The sequence below is a fragment of the Henckelia pumila genome, chromosome 4, assembly GCF_033568475.1.
Source record: "Henckelia pumila isolate YLH828 chromosome 4, ASM3356847v2, whole genome shotgun sequence".
Taxonomy (NCBI): domain Eukaryota; kingdom Viridiplantae; phylum Streptophyta; class Magnoliopsida; order Lamiales; family Gesneriaceae; genus Henckelia; species Henckelia pumila.
Window position 1 is genome coordinate 137,542,906 of NC_133123.1, and position 21,085 is coordinate 137,563,990.

Here is a 21,085-nt window from a genome sequence, read left to right on the forward strand (position 1 = left end):
TAAAAATATACCAAGCATATTGTAACGCCCCACTGTATCAAGACGGGTCTTTTCAGCGTGCTTATGTCCTCACTCACACGCACCTTGAAAAACTTCTCAGGGGGTCACCCATCCTATAATTGCCCCAAGTGAAGCACGCTGAAAAGACTCGTGCAAGCATAACGAATCTTTTTGTAGTATTTTTTTAGTTGTTCCCTGCCTTTTCAGCCTCGGGAGTCACATGCCCACCAGCTTCCGCTTGGTTCGTCCCCGAACCATACCGTACTAAAAGAGGTCGGCTTTGATACCATTTGTAACGCCCCACTGTATCAAGACGGGTCTTTTCAGCGTGCTTATGTCCTCACTCACACGCACCCTGGAAAACTTCCAGGGGGTCACCCATCCTATAATTGCCCCAAGTCAAGCACACTTAACTTTGGAGTTCTTATGTGATGAGCTCCCGAAAAGAAGATACACCTTATCGATATGAATAGTACATATGAAATCTTTTAAGCCCTCCTCAAACATGTAGTCCCATACCTACACAGTCTCAGAATCCCTCTCATTCCGGCACGGGATCGGTTCATTCATGTCTTCCTCCGCCTAGAAGCCTACCAGGAGCCGCTCATTGTCCGTGCAACCTATTGGCACCGGCGATCACTCCCTGCCTCTTCAGCCCCGGGCGTCACACATATGATGTAGGAGGATAATTTATTAATCACTCCCTTATCATGTATACCAAACTATGCCCAGTGTAAACATAGCTCTATGATATATCAATTCGATAATTAGTACATACATCTAACTACAAATATTATATATATATATATATATATATATATATATATATATATATATATGTAGTATTGATTTCAGTATCCTAATGTGCAAGAATTTGTGAACAACCACCGAAACACGCTAATCTAAAAAACGTCATCATGTTTTAGTGGTCGTTTATAAAATTCCTTAACCATTTTATACTTATTTCATTTCGTTTTGTTAATAAATTATATATTTGTAATGTTTTTGTTTGACAGCTTATTTGCAATGTTGAATTTCAAGAAACAATAAAAAATATAAAAAAATGAAAATATAGGTGTAGACGTACGTTCTGTTTTAATTTGCTTTCGAAAATGAAAAATATATAAAATCAAAATATATTTTAAGAAGATAAATGATATTAATATTTGAAATCAGGGTCTCCCATCACTCTTTCTATAAAGCAAGTGGGTCATGCATGTGGGGCCTTTTTAGTTTTTACCCCAAAGCTTGGGCATTATTTTTATTTTCCAAGAGAAATAGTTCCTATTTTCTCTCTATATAAACGACCACATCCAACTCCAAATCTTTCAATTGAAAATAAAAATAAAAATAAACCATATAAAAAAGGGTAAAGTTGTGAGAGAAGTAGAACAAATTTCTCTCTCCCTTCTCTGTTCCCCCACATGGCGGCCTCCGTCGAGAACCGGCAATTCACCACACTTGAACCGGGCCTGCCGCGCCCCTTCAAGCCTGTGCCGACGACCCACCGCCGGTCCGACTCCCCGGTTCGTGGATTCACCTTTACGCCGCCGCCGGAACCCGTTTTCTCGGGCATGACATTGAGTAACGGCAATTTGGTAGCCGATTATTCCTCCAGCGACGAAGATGACGACGAAAATGAATGGGGCCTCCATATCAAAAAGGCCAACGTGGAGCTGGAGCCGTCGGTTCTCGACTCACGCGACGAGTTCACCGCCGATAATTGGGTGGAGCGCAACCCGTCCATGGTCAGGCTCACCGGAAAACACCCCTTCAACGCGGAGGCGCCGCTGCCACGGCTCATGCACCACGGCTTCATCACCCCGGTCCCACTCCACTACGTCCGTAACCACGGCGCGGTCCCCAAAGCGACCTGGGAGGAATGGACGGTCGAAGTCACCGGTCTGGTCAAAAAACCGATGCGGCTCACCATGCACCAGCTGGAAACCGAGTTCCGCAGCAGGGAACTCCCGGTCACGCTGGTCTGCGCCGGGAACCGACGCAAAGAACAAAACATGGTCAAACAAACCATAGGCTTCAACTGGGGAGCGGCTGGCGTCTCCACCTCCGTGTGGCGGGGCGTGCCTCTACGCGCCATCCTGAAACGCTGTGGGATTTTCAGCAAGAAAAAAGGCGCGCTCAACGTCTGTTTCGAAGGGGCGGAGGATTTGCCCGGCGGCGGCGGATCTAAGTACGGAACTAGTTTAAGAAAGGAACTCGCCATGGATCCGGCGAGGGATATCATATTGGCTTACATGCAGAACGGCGAAAGATTGGCTCCGGATCATGGGTATCCCGTGAGAATGATAATTCCCGGATTTATCGGTGGAAGAATGGTGAAATGGTTGAAGCGTATCGTTGTTACTCCGAAGGAGTCTGATAATTATTATCATTATAAGGATAACAGAGTTCTTCCTTCTCATGTTGACGCTGAACTCGCTAATTCAGAAGGTATTTTTTTTTTTATTTGTGGAATATTATTATTAATAATTTCCCAGGTTTTTATATGAACCATGAAAAATAATTTGGAAAAAAAAAAAGATAATGGTTTGATATAAGTCAGTTATCAAAAAAACAAACTTTACACGTAATTTTCTGTTATACTGCCCACCAGTATCATCTCGTCGCATTAAATATAATACAGCAACTTTGCTTCGACCAAAAATATCGTCACATGATAAATATTTATACGATTGCAAATAAACATAAATATCGCATCATATGATAAATATTTGAATTTATGTTTGCAGCTTGGTGGTACAAGCCCGAGTACATAATCAATGATCTGAACATAAACTCTGTGATTACAACACCGTGCCACGAGGAAATCCTACCCATCAACTCGTGGACGACTCAGAGGCCTTACACGTTAAGGGGATACGCATATTCCGGTATGAGATGCTTCGTATATTATTATTATTATTATTATTTATTTCAAAAGTACTATTTTGAATGTAATGTAGGAAACAAAATAAGTTCAATTTATTTACCATTTGTGCTGCAAAAATGTATACGTAGATTATAGATAGCGATGATTCAACTAGACTCTGGTTTCTGTTTGTTTTCGCCTGTTACTGCAAAAACCCACTGGCAAAGCCACGAGCATACACATAGTCCAACACTTCGTCATCTATAATTGCATGAGACAACTTTATTTTATTAGTGTTATTAATTAATTGTCAATATGTTTGGAATATTTAATACTTTTGTTTGACGAGAAGAAAAAAATAAAAAAAAAGATTTATTTTCAAAAGAATCAAAACCAGGGTGCGTTGCCAGTAGTTCCCATTGGGTAATAAAAATTTGAAAAAAGACGTGTTTATTTTTTAATGACAAGAAATCGAACCTAGGTGCGTTGCACATAGTTTCCAAGTGGGTTTTAAAAATGGGACACTTGATATTTGTTTAAATGTGTGGAATCCACTCTTTCGGCACAAGAATTGATTAAGCAACTGCTACGTAGGGAGTGTACGAGAATATTCATAGATAGTGACCATCAGATTTGACTAGTATTTATATTCACCTTTCCAGCATCTTAGGGTCATACTTTACAGCTATATGTGACGGAATAAATTGCACATTAAATAAATGGAAACTTTTATTACACTGTCTGGGTTTTCTTCTGTATTATTTGTATATCATTACATATATATAAGATGAATTATTAGATCTAGTGATTAAAAAGTCGTTTAATTGGATAAAAAAAAAATGTGTGATTTTCACTATATTTTTTTCTGTCGAATTTCAAAAGACAGATAATGAAATTTAGGTTGGCATGCATAGATCTTGACTTTTATGAGCCTATATAGAAATTTTTTTTTTTGTCAACATGAAATTATTGAAGCCACTTTTTCTTGATGAAGATGTATGTGGGGAATTAATTTGGAATTAAATGAAATAGGTGGTGGGAAGAAAGTGACAAGAGTGGAGGTGACTATGGATGGCGGTGAAACATGGCAAGTTTGCGTGTTGGACCACCCTGAGAAGCCTAACAAGTACGGTAAATACTGGTGTTGGTGCTTCTGGTCGCTCGAGGTCGAGGTGCTCGACCTTCTCGGAGCCAAGGAAATCGCGGTCCGGGCTTGGGACGAGACACTCAACACGCAGCCTGAGAAACTTATTTGGAATGTCATGGTATGTATACAGATTATACAGTTAATCTGTATGTAACAACAATATATAGTTCCATCATGCATATGCGTCTAATTATTATATTTTCTTGGTTCAGGGTATGATGAACAACTGTTGGTTCCGAATTAAAACCAACATGTGCAAGCCACACAGGGGGGAGATCGGGATCGTTTTCGAGCACCCAACTCAACCGGGTAACCAACCCGGCGGATGGATGGCGAAGGAGCGCCACCTCGAAAAATCGTCGAACGAAAATCCATCTTTGAAGAAGAGTGTGTCCTCCCCATTCATGAACACAACCTCCACTATGCTATCCATGTCTGAGGTTAAGAAACATAACTCCGCCGATTCGGCCTGGATCATCGTGCATGGCCATGTCTATGACTGCACCCGTTTCCTCAAAGATCATCCTGGAGGCACGGACAGCATTCTCATCAATGCTGGAATGGACTGCACGGAAGAATTCGACGCCATACATTCCGATAAAGCGAAGAAGATGCTTGAAGATTATAGGATAGGGGAGTTGATCAAGACCGGCTATGCCTCGGCTGATTCGTCGCCGAATAACTCGGTCCACGGCCCCAGCAGCGGTGGCATCCTGCCACTCACCACGATCAAAGAATTGACGCCGCTGCTTAGAGGTGTGGCTCTTGTGCCACGTGAAAAAATTCCATGCAAACTCGTGGAGAAAACTTCCATCTCCCACGACGTGAGACTGTTCCGGTTCGCACTGCCGAACGAAGAGCATGTGCTCGGTTTACCAGTGGGGAAACACATTTTTGTATGTGCCACCGTCGATGAAAAGCTTTGCATGCGAGCGTACACCCCATCGAGCGGGGTCGAAGCAATCGGATATTTTGAGCTCGTCGTCAAGATTTACTTCAAAGGGATGCATCCAAAATTCCCCAACGGCGGGTTAATGTCGCAGCATCTGGATTCCCTGACTTTGGGTTCATTCATCGACGTGAAAGGGCCTTTAGGGCACATCGAATACCTCGGAAAAGGGGTTTTCACGGCGCATGGCAAGCAAAAGTCCACTAAGAAACTCGCGATGATCGCGGGTGGAACTGGAATCACCCCTATCTATCAAGTCATGCAGGCGATTCTGAAGGATGCTGAGGATGAAACAGAGATGTACGTGGTGTACGCGAATCGAACGGAGGATGACATCTTGCTGAGAGACGAGCTGGATGAGTGGGCGGAGAAATATCCAAACAGGGTTAAAGTGTGGTACGTAGTGCAGGAGAGCGTGCAGGAAGGGTGGAAATATAGTTTGGGATTTGTAACAGAGAGCATATTGAGAGAACATATTCCGGGGCCGGAAAACACTCTGGCGTTGGCCTGCGGGCCGCCTCCGATGCTGCAGTTTGCGGTGAATCCCAACTTGGAGAAGATGGGGTATGATATCAAGGAGAATTTGTTGGTGTTTTAATTAGAAGAGATTGGAAACTATAATAAACGGACTTTGTAAATAACCAAGCTTGTGTTTTCTTGAAAATGCATGTGATGCTAGTTGTTAATATTATTCTTTGGACAAGAATTACGATAGATATTTTTAGTTTTTTTTTTTTTATCATCTTTGGATGATCAAATTGGTACGGTGTAAACGTAATAATAGTGATGCAATTGTACCAATTTTTCTTTTTATTTCCTTGGTCGCAATCAAAGATATTTCTCTTTGAGATATATATTGGAGTTCAGTCCTTTTCTCAATCACACTTACGATTCAAATCTTAATAAAATGCGCGACTTAATTGATTGGTAACTATAAAATATACATGCAGTTTTTTGAAAAAAGATTATAAATAAACATATGCAAACATTACCATAAATTATATCACCGAGTTAAAGGATTGATAATAATAAATTAATACAAGTTGATGTTAAAGAGAACCGAATTGCATCCATGTCTTATTGCATGTGACACACACACATACATAGCACCCAATTGATATTTCCCCCACGAAAATATTAATATTTTGTAATTTTTGCTATAACAATAAAATTTCTAAAAGTAAACTTATTTAACAAATATACATGCAATATAAATATTCTGTCACGTTAGATTATATTACTGTTAATCCTTTGTTCTCATATTGCATATATACCTTTGATGATTTCAAAATGTTAAATATGAAATTGAGCAAGAATAATTTTTTTTTAGAATTAAGTACTTGAGCAAGATTCATATACATATACATATATATATACATATATATACATATATATATATATAAAATAATGATCCACTGTACACCAGTGTGCATAGATTTTGTGTGTACCGCGTGATATTCACGCGAACATCTGAATCTTAGATATTCACGCGAACATCATGGGGTGCACACAAAATTTCTGCACAGGGGAACAAGATTATATATATATATATATATATATATATATATATATATATATATATATATATATATATATTATTGTGCAATGAGGGACCCGCGAAGCTCCAAAATATCTGACAATATTTAGACAAAGTGTATTTTAATTTTGGGTAAAAGGTTGATAACACGAACAGGAGAGGAAATTAAATTAAATTAAATTAAAGGAGCAAAAATCCAAAGGGAATCTATATATGGTCGTTGGCTGCTGTGGCCTCCGAAAGTCGCATAAAAAATGGCCAATTTCCAATTAAACAGGCAAAGGCCATCCAACCTATTCTCCGCACCACAATCCGCCTTGACCCCTTGTCCTTTCTTTTTTTCTTTTTTGTCTTATTCCACACCACTATTTGTATAGATACATGCAATCTTGGAAAATTTTGGTTTTCGTTTAAGATTCATCTGTTTTACTCCGAGAGTAAACTGAAATTCTTGCATGAAAAGTAAAAAAACAAATATGTGAGATTTATAGCTATTTCTTTTATTTTAATGTGAATATATTTTGAAAACTACACAGAGATTGTTACTTCCGCTATACAACATAGACAAAGATTCAACATCTTTCTTTTGCGAAAATATGTCTTTATTATTGCTGTACCCCAAGCCTAGTTTTCTCGATCTATATATGGTTCCTATACTCGTGCCACCCCACATGTTCATATTCATGATTTGCCAATTAAACAAACATGAGTGTTTTGTAAAGTATAGGTCTCTTGTGATCATACGATAAACTATGTCCAATTGTCCATATTTACAATAAAAAAATAATGTTTTTTCATAAGTGATTTAAATAAAATATTCATCTCATAAAATTGAACTGTGAAACAATTTACGTGAGTTTTTTTGATTCACAGGATACGTGTACGGGAAGATTTGGTAGGAAAAAATTAATGCGAAATTTATTTGTTGACCACGGCCTGTTTGTTTTATTTCACATCAAAGGGCAACGATGTTCATTCACAATACAACCAAATTTTCACGCAGTTATCTCATCCATCGTCATTGCACTTGACTTTAAGGTACATATGAGCGAAATTTGAAATTTATAAAGCGTTTAATCTCTTTCATTTCTCCAAAGTTATGAATATTATATTTCTACAGTAACCGAATTTTGAATTTCCATATTATACATGTATTGTATTTGTTTTGAATTAGTATGCTTAATTCATGAAAGAAGTTGTACTTGATAATTAGACTTTGATTAACGTCTAATTCACTTGCCAGGCTGTGTCAAGTTGCCAACACTCACACGAATTAAACAAATATTATATGTTAAAATAATCCGTAATTCTTTTGCGTGTCGGTCTCTTAATAAATAGTCAAAGACTCGAGGCTTGAAAACCAAGTCCGACCGTACATTTCATTTCAATGTATTTTCTATACCTTTTTATACAGCTTTATTTAAAAAATAATAATGCAAGACATCATCAATTTAATCTGAATTTGGACTCAACTATAAATTAATTATTAGTATTTCTATTTCAAATAAATTATTATAATTATCTTAAACCCAACCACGATTAATCTTTGAATACTTTTTTAAATAACTTCAAAAACACATTATTCTTTATAATTAGATTGCATCTCGATCGAATATTAGCTATCACTTTTCTAATGAGAAGTTAAATGAGGGTAACATGGATCGTGAGTCATAAGCCCCGATGCAAAATAAAATAATTAATTATTAAAGAATAATAATATATAATAACATGGTTGGTTGGTAGGGTTATCCATTGAATTGGTACTAAATAGTTTTTTTTTATTGTTTATTTTACAAACCACTTGGAATATTCCTCCGAAGTCATTGGATTTTGCAAGCATGATTTTTTTTTTGTTTTACTCTTTTGTCTTAAAACTACAAGTAGAGTACAAGTTGGTCTCTGCTGCCAAGTTGCATACTGATTTTATTATTTTAGCAAGTGACTTTGGGAAATGGAGTGCCATGTTATACAAACTTCTTTTTCTAGTCATATTCCCTTTAATTTTTCGATATCGTAATTAAATTCTGTTTGACTTTGCAATTTAAAACTATATTAATTACGAGTTATCAATTTTTCTATTGTTTCTTTATTTTCTTTTTCATTTTTTCAATCCATCCAGATTCCAAAATATTGACTATTTCACGTATTTTCTTTACTTAAAATCGAAATCACAAGTTGGTGATGTTGAAAAGAATTAGGTTTTGATGGAATCAAAGTTTTAACAATATGTAAAATAGTAAATTCGGATAAACCTTCTCTGAAACGATCTCACATAACCGACGAGTAAAAAGTAATATTTTTATTAAAGAATAATAATAATAATATTAATAATAATACTTTTCATATCTCAAATAGAATAACAGATCCATGCCACAAAATTAATAATTTAGACGGTTTCATAATTTTTTTTAAAAAAAACTCGATATAAATTAATTTTTATTTGGTGATTATAATTAGCCTTTTATTTCATTGGGCCAAATCGAAATATCTGAAGAATAAATAACAAGCTCGGATAACTGTATTGGACTGGCTCATTATATTCCAAAATGGATTGATGGACTTTCATTAATTTATTGGGCCTTTTTAAAATTTGAAAACTGTGTTAGCCCAATTGAAGCCCCAATAAGCATAAAGAAACCCAAATTGGAAAGCTCGTATAGAATTTTCTTAGGGACACGACCCAGTTCTCCTACACGGTTCATACGTGAACAAATGTTCTTTTTTTTTTTTTTAGCAACATTTGATTAAGAATTTTGAATTCATGTATTTGTATAATATATATATTAATTAACTAGTTGAAAAATAAAAAAAAATCTTTAAAATCATTTCATTTTAATAAGTACAAGGTGTTCTTTTCCAAAAAAAAAAAAAATTGTTGAATTTTTTTTTTTATTGGGATGTCAGAAAAATATTTTAAAAATGTTTTTAGTGTATTACAATTGAATAAAACTTAAAAATGTGTCTGAAAAAGATTTTTGTTATTTTATTATTTTTTTTAAAAAAATTTGTTCTCATATTATAATTTCTAAAGAACAGTTAAGATTTTCTTTTTGATGTTTTTAGAATTAAAAAAATAGGTCAAAAGAGATTGAAATGTTTTTATAAAATAGTTGTCTAAAATTTAAACTATAAATTCTGTTTTTAAAATAAATGTTCAACTTCAAACATATTTTCAACTATACAAATATTTTTTAAGAATAATTATCCAACTTATATATATTCTTAAAACAACTTTTGAAATATTTTATAAAAGAAATTGTAAAAACACTTTACAATTTTTTTTTTATATATAAGTATTTATCCAGACCGAGTTTAGGAGAATAAAATTATTTAGAATTCTCGAGACCAAAAATGAAATCCATCATATCTAAATCGAATGCCATCGCCTGACATTGGTTGATATATAACAAGATTCAGGTTTACCAAATCAATTTATAGATATTTACCAAATATTGTTCAAAATGTGAATTCTAATTCACGACCGAATTCGGAGAAATTTAATGATAAATCATATTCATGTCATCATCATATTTTATAAATTTCGAAAATAGAATCTCACTTTTAATATTATCTAAATCAAAATCCACTTTGATGTTGTTTTGTGTTTTAATGTTTATATTGGAATAGTACTACAAATTTATTCTTTAACACTGTTATTCTATTTCTACCAATTATATATATATATATATATATATATATATATATATTTAAAAATAAATATTTCATTATTATAAATTATGAGGCCTCGTATATATATATTTTAAAAAATATAGCCGTGCGGCCCGTGCCCCGTCAGCTGAGTGGGTCATAACAAAATCTATATGTACGCATTGGGACAGCGCAGCCGCATTCCCACTGGATTTTCTCAATACTCACCTATTAATTAATTATTAGTTATCATTAAGCATTAAATACATTTATTATTTTAATTTGGAAAAAGATGATAATAATAATAACAATAATAAAGGTTACCGTTATTATAATATTTTAGAGTGTGAAAATAGTATATAAAATAAATATTTGCTGGATATTAACAAAATCTTGAAAAAAAATAATCAGATTTTCTTAAAAAGAAAGAAGTGGGTCCCACGAGTCTGCATACACACTTGACACAAAACGAGGGAGAGGGAGAAATACATACATACACACACACTCGTGTGTTTCGTTTTGTTGTACAGTTACTAACAAGAATCACCAGAAAAAAATGAACAGTGACCCGCTGCCTCCGGAAACTCCGGCGCCGGCGGAGCAGCCGCCACCTCCGCCTTCTCCCGCCGCCGAACCCGCACCGCCCACGCCGACCCATGGCGGTAGATTCCTCCAGTATAACATCTTGGGTAACTTCTTCGAGGTGACCGCGAAGTACAAGCCCCCTATAGCGCCCATCGGTAAAGGGGCATACGGGGTCGTCTGGTAATAATTTTTTTGGGCTTATTCTGCTAAAATAACATTCTTACATCGTTAATGGAGTGTTGAATTTTGTTCTTTGTGGGGTTGTAAAGTTCGGCTGTGAATTCGGAGACGAACCAGCTGGTGGCTATAAAAAAGATAGCGAATGCTTTTGCTAATAAAATCGACGCGAAGAGGACTCTACGGGAGATCAAGATTCTGCGCCACATGGAACATGAAAACGTCAGTGGAATTATTTCTATGCGTAAATATGTTTTTGCGTTTGGCATGTGCATTGTATGTAGTAGCTAGCTATTTTTACATTAAACACCATTCTCCTTGGTAGCGGAATTGTGGATCAGGAAGCCATTTGTTCTTTATTTTTTGTTCACTCGAGTATTTTCTTGGGTTTATCGAGTTTTCGTTTGATCTTTCTTTCGTTTTTTTATTGCAAGTTTTAATCTTTCTTTGGCCACTTTAATGGGTCATCAGTTAATTTGTATAACAAGAAGATCATGAACATTTTTTCTAAGATTGGAAATTTCTGACGATTTGTTTGTATATTTGTTGGCTGGATTGAGTGTGAAATTTTTAAAGCTTCTCAAAATTCATTATTTCAATTATTTTGTTCTGTTTATGTGCATTACATCTGGTTGATTGTTAAGCCATGTTAGAGTATATCCAGAATGGTGTTGATGGTAGTGCACGAGAGCCGAAAGTTGGGACTTTGTTCTACGTACTCGATTAGTTACAATTTTTTTTTTGTCTGTGATTGAATGAGTAAATTAATTGTCTTGTTTAACCATCAAATAGATTCATTCATACATGGATTGCGAATACTGATTTATTTAATATCCTATGGCTAACATTTCGATAAAATAGGAAATGGAATTGTTGTGAAACAGTTTGATGTGTGTGCACTCATTGGAAATTACTTTTGTGGGAATGATTCTGCTAATAGTTCTATGAAGGAAAAATATATGATTTTATTCATTTAAGTTTTTTATTTGATATACTCTTCCTAGAGTGATATCCTATCAGCAAACAAGTATCGCGAGGAATCTAGAGGTTTTTATAGAGTCATCTAAGAATCTGGAAGTCTAATGTTAATTACGAATTGATATTCATGATCTGAATATTTGTTTCACACGCGACGTTTATCACAGAGATCAACCTTTCGTTCTTCTATCACTCAATTGCAATGATTATTTCACACAAGAGTAAAGGACATATTTGACAGCGAGGAGGAAACTCGAGCAATGGCACTGTATGATTTCTCTGAGTTAGTCTGACTTGCAAACATAAAAATCCATGATAATAGTAGATTTTATATAAATTGCAAACTCTAAAATTTAATCTTTACAAACAGAGATCTCCTTTTAATAGGCAATTCGTTTACGTGCATGAACCAATAGATCTATAATCTCAGCCTCCAACATGAAGTAAATTGAAACTTACACAGCAAATATCTAAGGTGCTGTTAATGAAGTGCTAATTTGAACGGAAATCCGAATCTCATGTAGAGTACATGCTGCTTACGGACTTCATTGTTTTTGCATGAATTGATGAGCACATGTGATTATTTTCTTACTGTTCAACTTGCATATTTTAAGAATTTACCGTCGGAGTCGTAATTTCTTGTGAAATTTTTTTATGTCTTACATTTGAAAATGCTTAGTATTAATATCACGATAACATATTATTTATATGTGAAATAGATAGAAGAATCGAGTTTTGTCCGAGACAGTTGGAAGACATAATATTTGGGTGGCAGATGCAGAATCGATTTGATCAATATTAACTATTACTTATTCATGAGCGACAATGATCAAAATTGGAAACATGAGCTGCGATCAGATTATTTATGTACTTGTGAAGTCGTCCCTAATGCATGGTTAAACAAACTTCTCTAAATTTCAAGAACGGTGATCTTAGTTTTGGGGGAAGTATTCCATACATGCACAAATGTATATGTATGTGTGTCTCTCTGAGGCTAACTCTTATTTTAATCATCTTGTACCTTATTGTGGCTGAAAGAGAAAATGATGAACAGGTAGGTTATGGTTGCCAAATTCATTTAATTTTATGGAATTATACATTGGCAGATAACGGAAACAACTTTGTAATGCATCAAGATTTTTGTCCAAAGTTGATTACAAATAGTCGATACAAGTAACTATGAAACGAAATAAATGCGCGTAATTGTTAACATTTCTTTCATTTTTTTATGATGTTTTGTTTTGGGCGTGAGGGGGCACTGACCGCACATTTTATAGTTCAGTTGTAGCTTGTGTTATCGTGCAATGCGCTATATAGAGTATATCTTATTTGGTTATATCATTTGAGAGGATGATCGCAAGCTTTACCGAGTGTGTTTTTGGTTTCTTGGAGCTCAAGGGAGTTATTCGGCTCATGGTTTCTCAGAGCATAAGGAAGTTGCTTGGCTCGACAAATTAAGTAATCTGTTGTGCTACTCTGTCCTCTAATCCTTTAAGAACCGTTTTTGCTCGTTTTCTACCTTTATTTTTGTATTGTAGCCTTAGAACGACAAATGGATTAAGAAATTGAATAATCTTAGTCGACTTTGAACTTTCCTAGGGTCCCAAATAACCGTTAATTTTGTAAAAAAAATAATAAAGGAGGATGTGATTGGTAAAATATTCGCAGCACATCACGTGCCATCTAATTTGTGTAATCTACATCGTGTTTCGTGATGATACATGCATCTTCATAATATTATTGACACAATGATTTATTCATTAAAACACATGCCATACGGTATTTATGCGAATTTATATGTTGCAGGTTGTGGCGATTAGAGATATAATTCCTCCCCCGCAGAGGGGAACATTTAATGATGTCTATCTTGTGTATGAACTTATGGACACTGATCTCCATCAAATTATCCATTCTAATCAAGCCTTGTCGGAGCAGCATCGCCAGGTTTGTTTCTAAAGCACGAACTTGAAAATGTAAAGAGGACTAAGTTGCTGCATCTTTGAGTGTATAATTCAGGTTCTTTGTCTTTGTCTTTGTCTTTGTGCCAAACCACGAAATTTTCTCTGTTGATCTGTATCAAACTGGCCAGGCCTTTTATGTTTCATGACTTATCTGGACTACCTATAAATTATTGTTGTGATTGACACTGGCTTAATTCTGGCGGACGCTTTTATTTCTTAATTTTAAAAAACTTGTAGTCAATGGAAAATCCTTGTAGTTTGAAGAATCTTGTTCATTGAAGTGGTATGCTTTCTCATGTTCAAAAAACATGGTGGTCATACGACAACCAGATAAGTCAAGTGCAGATAAGGGGATCTCTCTCTCGCACACACACACTCTTGTGCATTCAAAATTGAGTCACCTATCAACAGTTCTAGTTAATTTGACATTAGCATTTACTCAATGAGAGCCAAGGGAAATTAGATATAAGACGATTGATGAACATATCTGCTCGTGACAGTTATGTAGGATATAAAGTTGTCAGGTAACACGATTTAGCTGTGGGTTGATATCGTAATATTGGTTGCAATAATTTTCCAACATAATTTAAATCTTGAGATGTTAGGCCAGAGTCGACGCAGTGTTTTGAGGAGAGATTTGTTGTGAATATGATCGTGTCAGGAGGTAAGAACAGGCGAATCCAAAAAATTTCTTTGGAAAGATTCTGCATGAATAGATGATCCAATAGAATGTTTAGTTGTTTATGTTTATGTGACCTTCTAATATCTCAGCCTTTGTACTTGTGGCATATTCTCTATGCCATTGGGGCTGAGTCGAAATTGTCAAATAGGTCTCTTCCATATGTTTAATTGCTTCTATATGAACTGGATTGTATATGTTGTTATTTATCTGCCATTTGTTGCCAAAACATGCTTCTCCACTGTATTTGTTATGTGAGAGTAACCATATATACTGTTGGGTGCAGTATTTCTTGTATCAGATCCTTCGTGGGTTGAAGTATGTACACTCGGCGAAGGTTCTGCACAGGGACATGAAGCCCAGCAATCTTATCTTGAATACGAATTGTGATCTAAAGATATGCGATTTTGGATTGGCCCGTGTTACATCTGAAACTGATTTCATGACAGAATATGTTGTCACAAGGTGGTATCGTGCACCAGAGCTTTTGTTAAATTCACATGGTTATACTTCGGCTATTGATGTGTGGTCAGTGGGTTGCATTTATATGGAAATGGTGAATCGTAAGCCATTGTTTCCTGGAAGAGATCAAGTGCATCAGTTACGTCTGCTCATGGAGGTGTGCGTCTCCCTTTGTTTTCATTGTACTATTTGAATTTCAAATAACAAAGACAATTAAAATGTTCTAAGCTTTCTATCTGTTTTGTTTCAAAGAATATCAGCTATAAGCATGCCAATACTTTATGTGTTACATTCTCTTTTGCTGAAAAATCTCCACAAGAGGAATTAGATGCAACTCCTGGATTATGGCGACGCAAATCTACATGTTTTAAGTTTATCTTATTTGAACTTGAAACAGAGAGTGAAGACTAAGGAAATTACTTTGATATTGGTAGTTTTGTGCTTGAGTTGATTCTGCAACTCTATAGTAAAACAAATGCACTATTTCCTTTCATTTATTGTGTTTATTGTGATGTATTGCAATGCTATGAACACGATACCAAGTCCCAGCGTTGATATGGAACTTCCTTGCTTTTCAGCTGATCGGCACCCCTTCAGAGTCCGATCTGGAATCCTTTCACGAAAACGGAAAAAAATACATCAGGAAACTCCCACCATATAAACGACAATCATTTGCTGAAAAGTTTCCTCATGTACCCCCGCTGGCTCTTGATCTCGTCGAGAAGATGCTGGCTTTTGATCCTAGAAAAAGGATTACAGGTATGGAACTCTCTCCTCTGTGACAACCTGAGCAGCATTTCCTTGATCAGATATAAAGTTAAATCATTTGTCTGTAGTTCCAAATACCATCTCTTTAAATTTGGGAGAATGGTATCCTATGATATGGTTCTTTATCAGATATTGGTCTGTTCTATTAATCCTTCCGCAGATTGTCAATTTATATCTTATTAGTGTAATCAAATTTCTGTGACGTGCGTGTGTATTTGTTGCGGATTCCAGTTGAAAATGCATTGAAACATCCATACTTGAAGTCTCTACATGACATCGACGATGAGCCTGTTTGCACAAAGCCCTTTAACGACGATTTTGAGCAGAAAGACTTGACTGAAGAGCAGATAAAGGAGATGATCTACCAGGAGGCGATTGCATGCAATCCGCAGTGTCAGAACATCTAAACAAACAACCATTCCTTGAAAAAGAATGGAAAACCAACCATAAAAAAAAAACGTGATTCACATTCTTCGCAAGTAATGCCAATGCCGTTCTTGCGATATCTGTGAATTTAATGTGCATATTATAGCTCATCCGAAGCCTGGATGCCGCCTTAGCAATAAATACATATGAGGAACAATTGAACTCGAATATATTTGAAAGTCTTTTAAACTGTTGTGAGATTATTAGGCTACCCTGCCTATTGAAAGTGGAAACATTTCCTGATAAAATGGCATTTGTAAATTGTTTTCCATTTTATAATGCATTGATGATTAGATAAGTTTTTCAATAACAGTAACAACTAACAAGTTGAGATGTTATCAACCAAATCGGAGAACTCCTCAGCTTCCATACAAATGGGGAGGGAGAGGAAATAGTGCGCAACTACATTAGCCGTGAAATGTGGGAAATATATCACATTCTACAAGGCTCATTAATCAAAGTACAACATATCAAATCAAAGAAAACCTATGTTTCCATTTCACCCCAGTTTGTCAAGAAACCATAAACCCTAGGGGGAGAATGAAAACACAGGCACCCACACGCAAAATATCCCAGATTAACTGCGCATCTGCAGTATAATCTCGAGATGTAAAACAGTAAAAAGAAAACCTAGAATTCTTAGGCATAATCATGCAAGTTCTAATGTACATCGTACAACCCCACAGCACCTAGTTTGTACGGAATTATCAGTATTTCTTGCTCGGAAACCGGCGTCGAAGCACATTTCCAATAACCAGCGGCGGGCAAGGATTCGGGTCTGATCCATTTCGAGGCGGATCCAGAACTACTGGCAGAAAATCCAATTCCTCACAAGCGAATTCCGAGTTTTTAAATCTTCTCGTGTACACTTCTTTGCCCTAAAATAACCAAAAATAAAATCAAAACGAATAGAAAATTTGAAAATTATAAAATAAATTCGGAGAGCGGAAATTTTACCTGGATTCTGGCCCAAGTGATTTCACAAATTTTCTTGGAAATGAAAGACCCATCGTCACTCCTAAAGGTTTCCCACTTGAAATTTTGAAGAATTTTCTTGAACTTGTTCGCAGCAACGCCAGTCGTAAAGTTAACAAACGCATATCCCAAGTTACCCTTCTTTCTAAATTTTATTATATATACATTTTAAAAAAATGGAATCAGTGCTCAAAATTAAATATTTTGCATTAATTACCAACGTGACAGTCTGGGTAAATTACCTAAAATCCATCGGTAAATACAGAAAATCATACTCCAAAGAGTATGCGCGGCAGTAACCATCCAGAAACTCGAGTATATCATCCCTTCTGGAAAATTATACATTCAAAAATCAAATCAAGAGGGCTCATAAATGCTCCATTGCATGCATGCGTTTCTGAAAATGTACTAAATGATCATAACTCTTTCTTCTTTTCTTTTTTTTTTTTAACTAAATGATTAGAACATTTAATGTCCACTGAAAAATCAATAAATCTGATATGTATTGTTTGGTTAATGAGATCTACACTGAGGGTAATATCCAAATCATGCCTTCATATATCTTCACATTAGCATAATTAATGATATATAGTTGACATGAAAAATCAGGAGACATTAGGGAAAGGTCGATGCTGGCCCAGAATCAATGGCCCAGATCAATTTTGCAGGTCAAATCAATTGACCTGCAAAGATATACGACCGATTCAAACATTAGAATTTAGATCTATGATTGAAGTAATACTCATAAAACACAAGATAACCTATTAATAAATGTCCACTTTTAGACGAAAACTCAGAGGCAGTGAGTACGTGGATGCATGGTATTATGAGGCATGAAGATTGAAACATGCCTTTAATGCATTAAATGCTGATAGAGACACGATGATAGATACATTTGGGTAAAAGTTGAAAGGATTTCCATTTCTTCGTTCTTTTATATTTTGAACAGTCTGTTCAGTTCCGAGACAATAAACAACCCAAAAAGGCGTTTAAAAAAATCACAGTGAGTTTGGAATTATGCGCAGACACGGTTAGTGGAACAGGGTTCAGAGAACCAGAGACAAAACATGCATTCTTTGTTTAATCTTAAAAGTATTCATTCACAAAGGTAAACTATAGTACTTCCAGGTTTAAAGAATAAAGACTCCCAATCCAGAGAAACAACGGAGCTCCAATCAGTATCTCATAATTTCATGAACATTGCAGGTCATTTATACATATAATTTTTTAGAATTTTTACTGTTATGTAATACCTTAATTACCGACCATTCAAGCTGGAAAAATCCAATGGCATGACACTGTTATGTGTGTACATATGTTGCAAAAAAAACTTCATACTCGCAAAACGATTAAGGGATTGTTTGCAATCACCAAAAAAAAAAGTGATTGTTAGTTTTTGACTTAAAAAAATCATTTTTGTATGCTTTTTAAAAAAAGTGATTGTTAGCTTTTGACTTAAAAAAATCATTTTTGTATGCTTTTTAAACCTAGATTATGTGTTAGCTTATGTTTAAGCTAATTGAAATCCAAAAGCAAGCGTGATTATGATTCTCCAAAAAGTGATTTTAATAAGATCATTCTTAAAAGCACTCTAATTACTTATTTATCAAACACTACCCAACTTTGATTTTTAAATTTTAATATAAAGTTTCTAAACACTACCAACTTTTGATTTTTCTATACTTTTTATAATTTATAAATTAATCACTTCTAAAAAACAATCTATTGCACACACAAGGGTAACTTTAAAACCAGATAAAAAAAGAAATCATCTTTAAAATAAAAAAAATCAGATCTTGCATTTAGGAAAATGGAGTTGACAAGAAAACAAAATAGTTTCCACAAGAAGAGATGTCAAAAAATATAAAACTTTACCCAAGTAACTAATTCCTAAAAGACAGCAAATGCTGGAATGGTATCATAAACTGATGATTGAAATTGATAAATTAATCGACTATTTTTTTTATGAAATTTCGCATGAGAATATATAATATGTATCGAACTATAGGGGTACCTTAAACGATTTGGAATGTTCTTTATCATCACCGTCGTGTTCCAGCCCTGGCCACTTGCCGGAGCCACAGGAAGCGGAACAGGCTGCGTCAAGTCAACAGCGCCGCCGTCGACGGCAGTCTCATTCACGGGCTCCACCAACTTTTTCGGCCTCCAGCGAAGCTTGGATGGCTTCTTATGATCCTCTGAAACAGACCTCACTCGAGGGGGGCGATGTCTTGGGAAGCCATTCTTGAAACCTCCGAGTCCCGGAGGACATTTTTGCACATGACTTTTCGAGTTCTTCGTTGGAATACTGATCTCATCGGAAGTGGGTTTCGTGGGGTTTTCGCGACGCCCATTCCCCGTCGGGACAAGACGGGGACTTGTGGGTGGCGGCCAGTAATAATGTTGGCTCATTTTGTACATGGAGATGGGATAAGCGGCGATTGCAGAAGGGTAACGCAACACCGTGATCGGAGGTTGCGGCGGCGGACTAGGTGGCGGAGGACTCCATGATTCTGCGTAGGGGTTGAGTTGTTTGGGGAGTTTGATGCACATGGTGGAAGTCGCAGAAAAATGTCGCAGCGTGGAAAGAAACCATGGCCGATATCTATATCTCTTCCCTGTATATATTATTTATTTTTCCAAAACGTGTGTTTTCTCTTTTTAAGGTTTTTAATTTACAAAAAAATACATTCTGTTTTTTGTAAAATTGATGGGCATTTATTGTTTTTAGATTTAGATAGATGATTATTTCTTTACGAAAATTTCATAGTTTTTGCATTTTTTCTTTTAATATTTATTTTATTTGATTGATTTTTTGATTTTTTTTTAAAAAAAACCTGTACAAATATGTAAAGCCTGTGTCGAAATATTAATTTATATTACATATCTATTTTAAATCTATACTATCTATACTATTACAAGCTATCTCGTGGAGTTCAATCTATCTTATGGGTATTATCTTAATGATAGATCTAATATCTCATGATTTTTCACGTTAACAATATATCATTAATTACGCCTATATATAAATATAGCAACCATTGGATGCATGATTTGGATATTACTCATTTTATTAAAGTTGAGAGACCAACCTCTTAATTTGTTTGCCCTTTAGTATATATTTAATTACCAAAATACCATTTTGTTTTGTCCATTGATGACTAATTATTTACAGAAATGTCGCTTCTACTATATTTTTTTTTGTCTTTTTATGGATATTTATTTATTTATAATAATGTCATTTTTTTATTTCAATATTGTTTATTATTTTCATTTTTATTTTCAATTAAAAAAATGAAGAGTCGTGTGCCTCCTAGTACTAATCTATACTATCTTATAATGTTTGAGACCATTATAAAAACTGTTTTTGATATGGTGTGATAACACCAAAATTTCTTTCAGTTTTGCCCTTTTATTGCAGCCAAATTTTCATTTTGCATCAGTTTCTCCCATTTTCTATTCAATTAAAAATCTAACTTATCACACACATGTATTTTTGGAGCACAAATTTTAATATAATGCATTATATTATACACGCAAAGCGTGTGCTCCGTAACTAGTAATCATGAAAGTTACGTACTAATTACTCTGCCACGCCACCCCAAGGACAGTGTTCTTGGGGTAGCATAGACTTTCCACTCATATTCACTATTATGTTTTTTAGTTCTGAAAAAAATAAATGTTGTTATAATATTTTTTTTCTCGTTCTCTGAGATATGTTTTTCCTCTCGTTCATTTCACATCTCAACGCTATAATATTTTACATTCTTCTAGCTGTTTTCATATTTTTTCTTGAAAACATCGCATTAATATACATTACTTTATAATGCTTACAGATATTTTACACAATAATACAAGATGTTGAATGATTTTACACAATAAAAACTATCCCTCAAAAAATTATAACATAAGCGCGCAAATCTT

The 21,085-nt window shown here is 35.2% G+C and overlaps 3 protein-coding genes across 3 annotated transcripts; 2 read left to right on the plus strand and 1 right to left on the minus strand.

The window, feature by feature from the left end:
- The first annotated feature begins 1,325 nt into the window (after nt 1-1,325).
- Nucleotides 1,326-5,778, plus strand: LOC140864767 (nitrate reductase [NADH] 1-like). The gene is made up of 4 exons (XM_073269113.1): nt 1,326-2,451; nt 2,751-2,891; nt 3,902-4,134; nt 4,229-5,778. Exons 1-4 carry the CDS (start codon nt 1,425-1,427, stop codon nt 5,561-5,563), a joined length of 2,736 nt encoding a protein of 911 aa, XP_073125214.1. The 5' UTR covers nt 1,326-1,424; the 3' UTR covers nt 5,564-5,778.
- Nucleotides 5,779-10,706: 4,928 nt separating this feature from the next.
- Nucleotides 10,707-16,282, plus strand: LOC140864768 (mitogen-activated protein kinase homolog MMK1-like). Its single transcript, XM_073269114.1, has 6 exons — nt 10,707-10,915; nt 11,005-11,134; nt 13,697-13,834; nt 14,817-15,149; nt 15,571-15,751; nt 15,992-16,282. The coding sequence occupies exons 1-6, from the start codon at nt 10,707-10,709 to the stop codon at nt 16,165-16,167; spliced, it is 1,167 nt and encodes a 388-aa protein (XP_073125215.1). The 3' UTR covers nt 16,168-16,282.
- Nucleotides 16,283-16,649: 367 nt separating this feature from the next.
- Nucleotides 16,650-19,714, minus strand: LOC140861848 (protein MEI2-like 7). Its single transcript, XM_073264847.1, has 4 exons — nt 19,176-19,714; nt 17,404-17,490; nt 17,144-17,306; nt 16,650-17,064 (listed from the first exon to the last, which is right to left on the minus strand). The coding sequence occupies exons 1-4, from the start codon at nt 19,712-19,714 to the stop codon at nt 16,894-16,896; spliced, it is 960 nt and encodes a 319-aa protein (XP_073120948.1). The 3' UTR covers nt 16,650-16,893.
- Between the last annotated feature and the right edge of the window lie 1,371 nt (nt 19,715-21,085).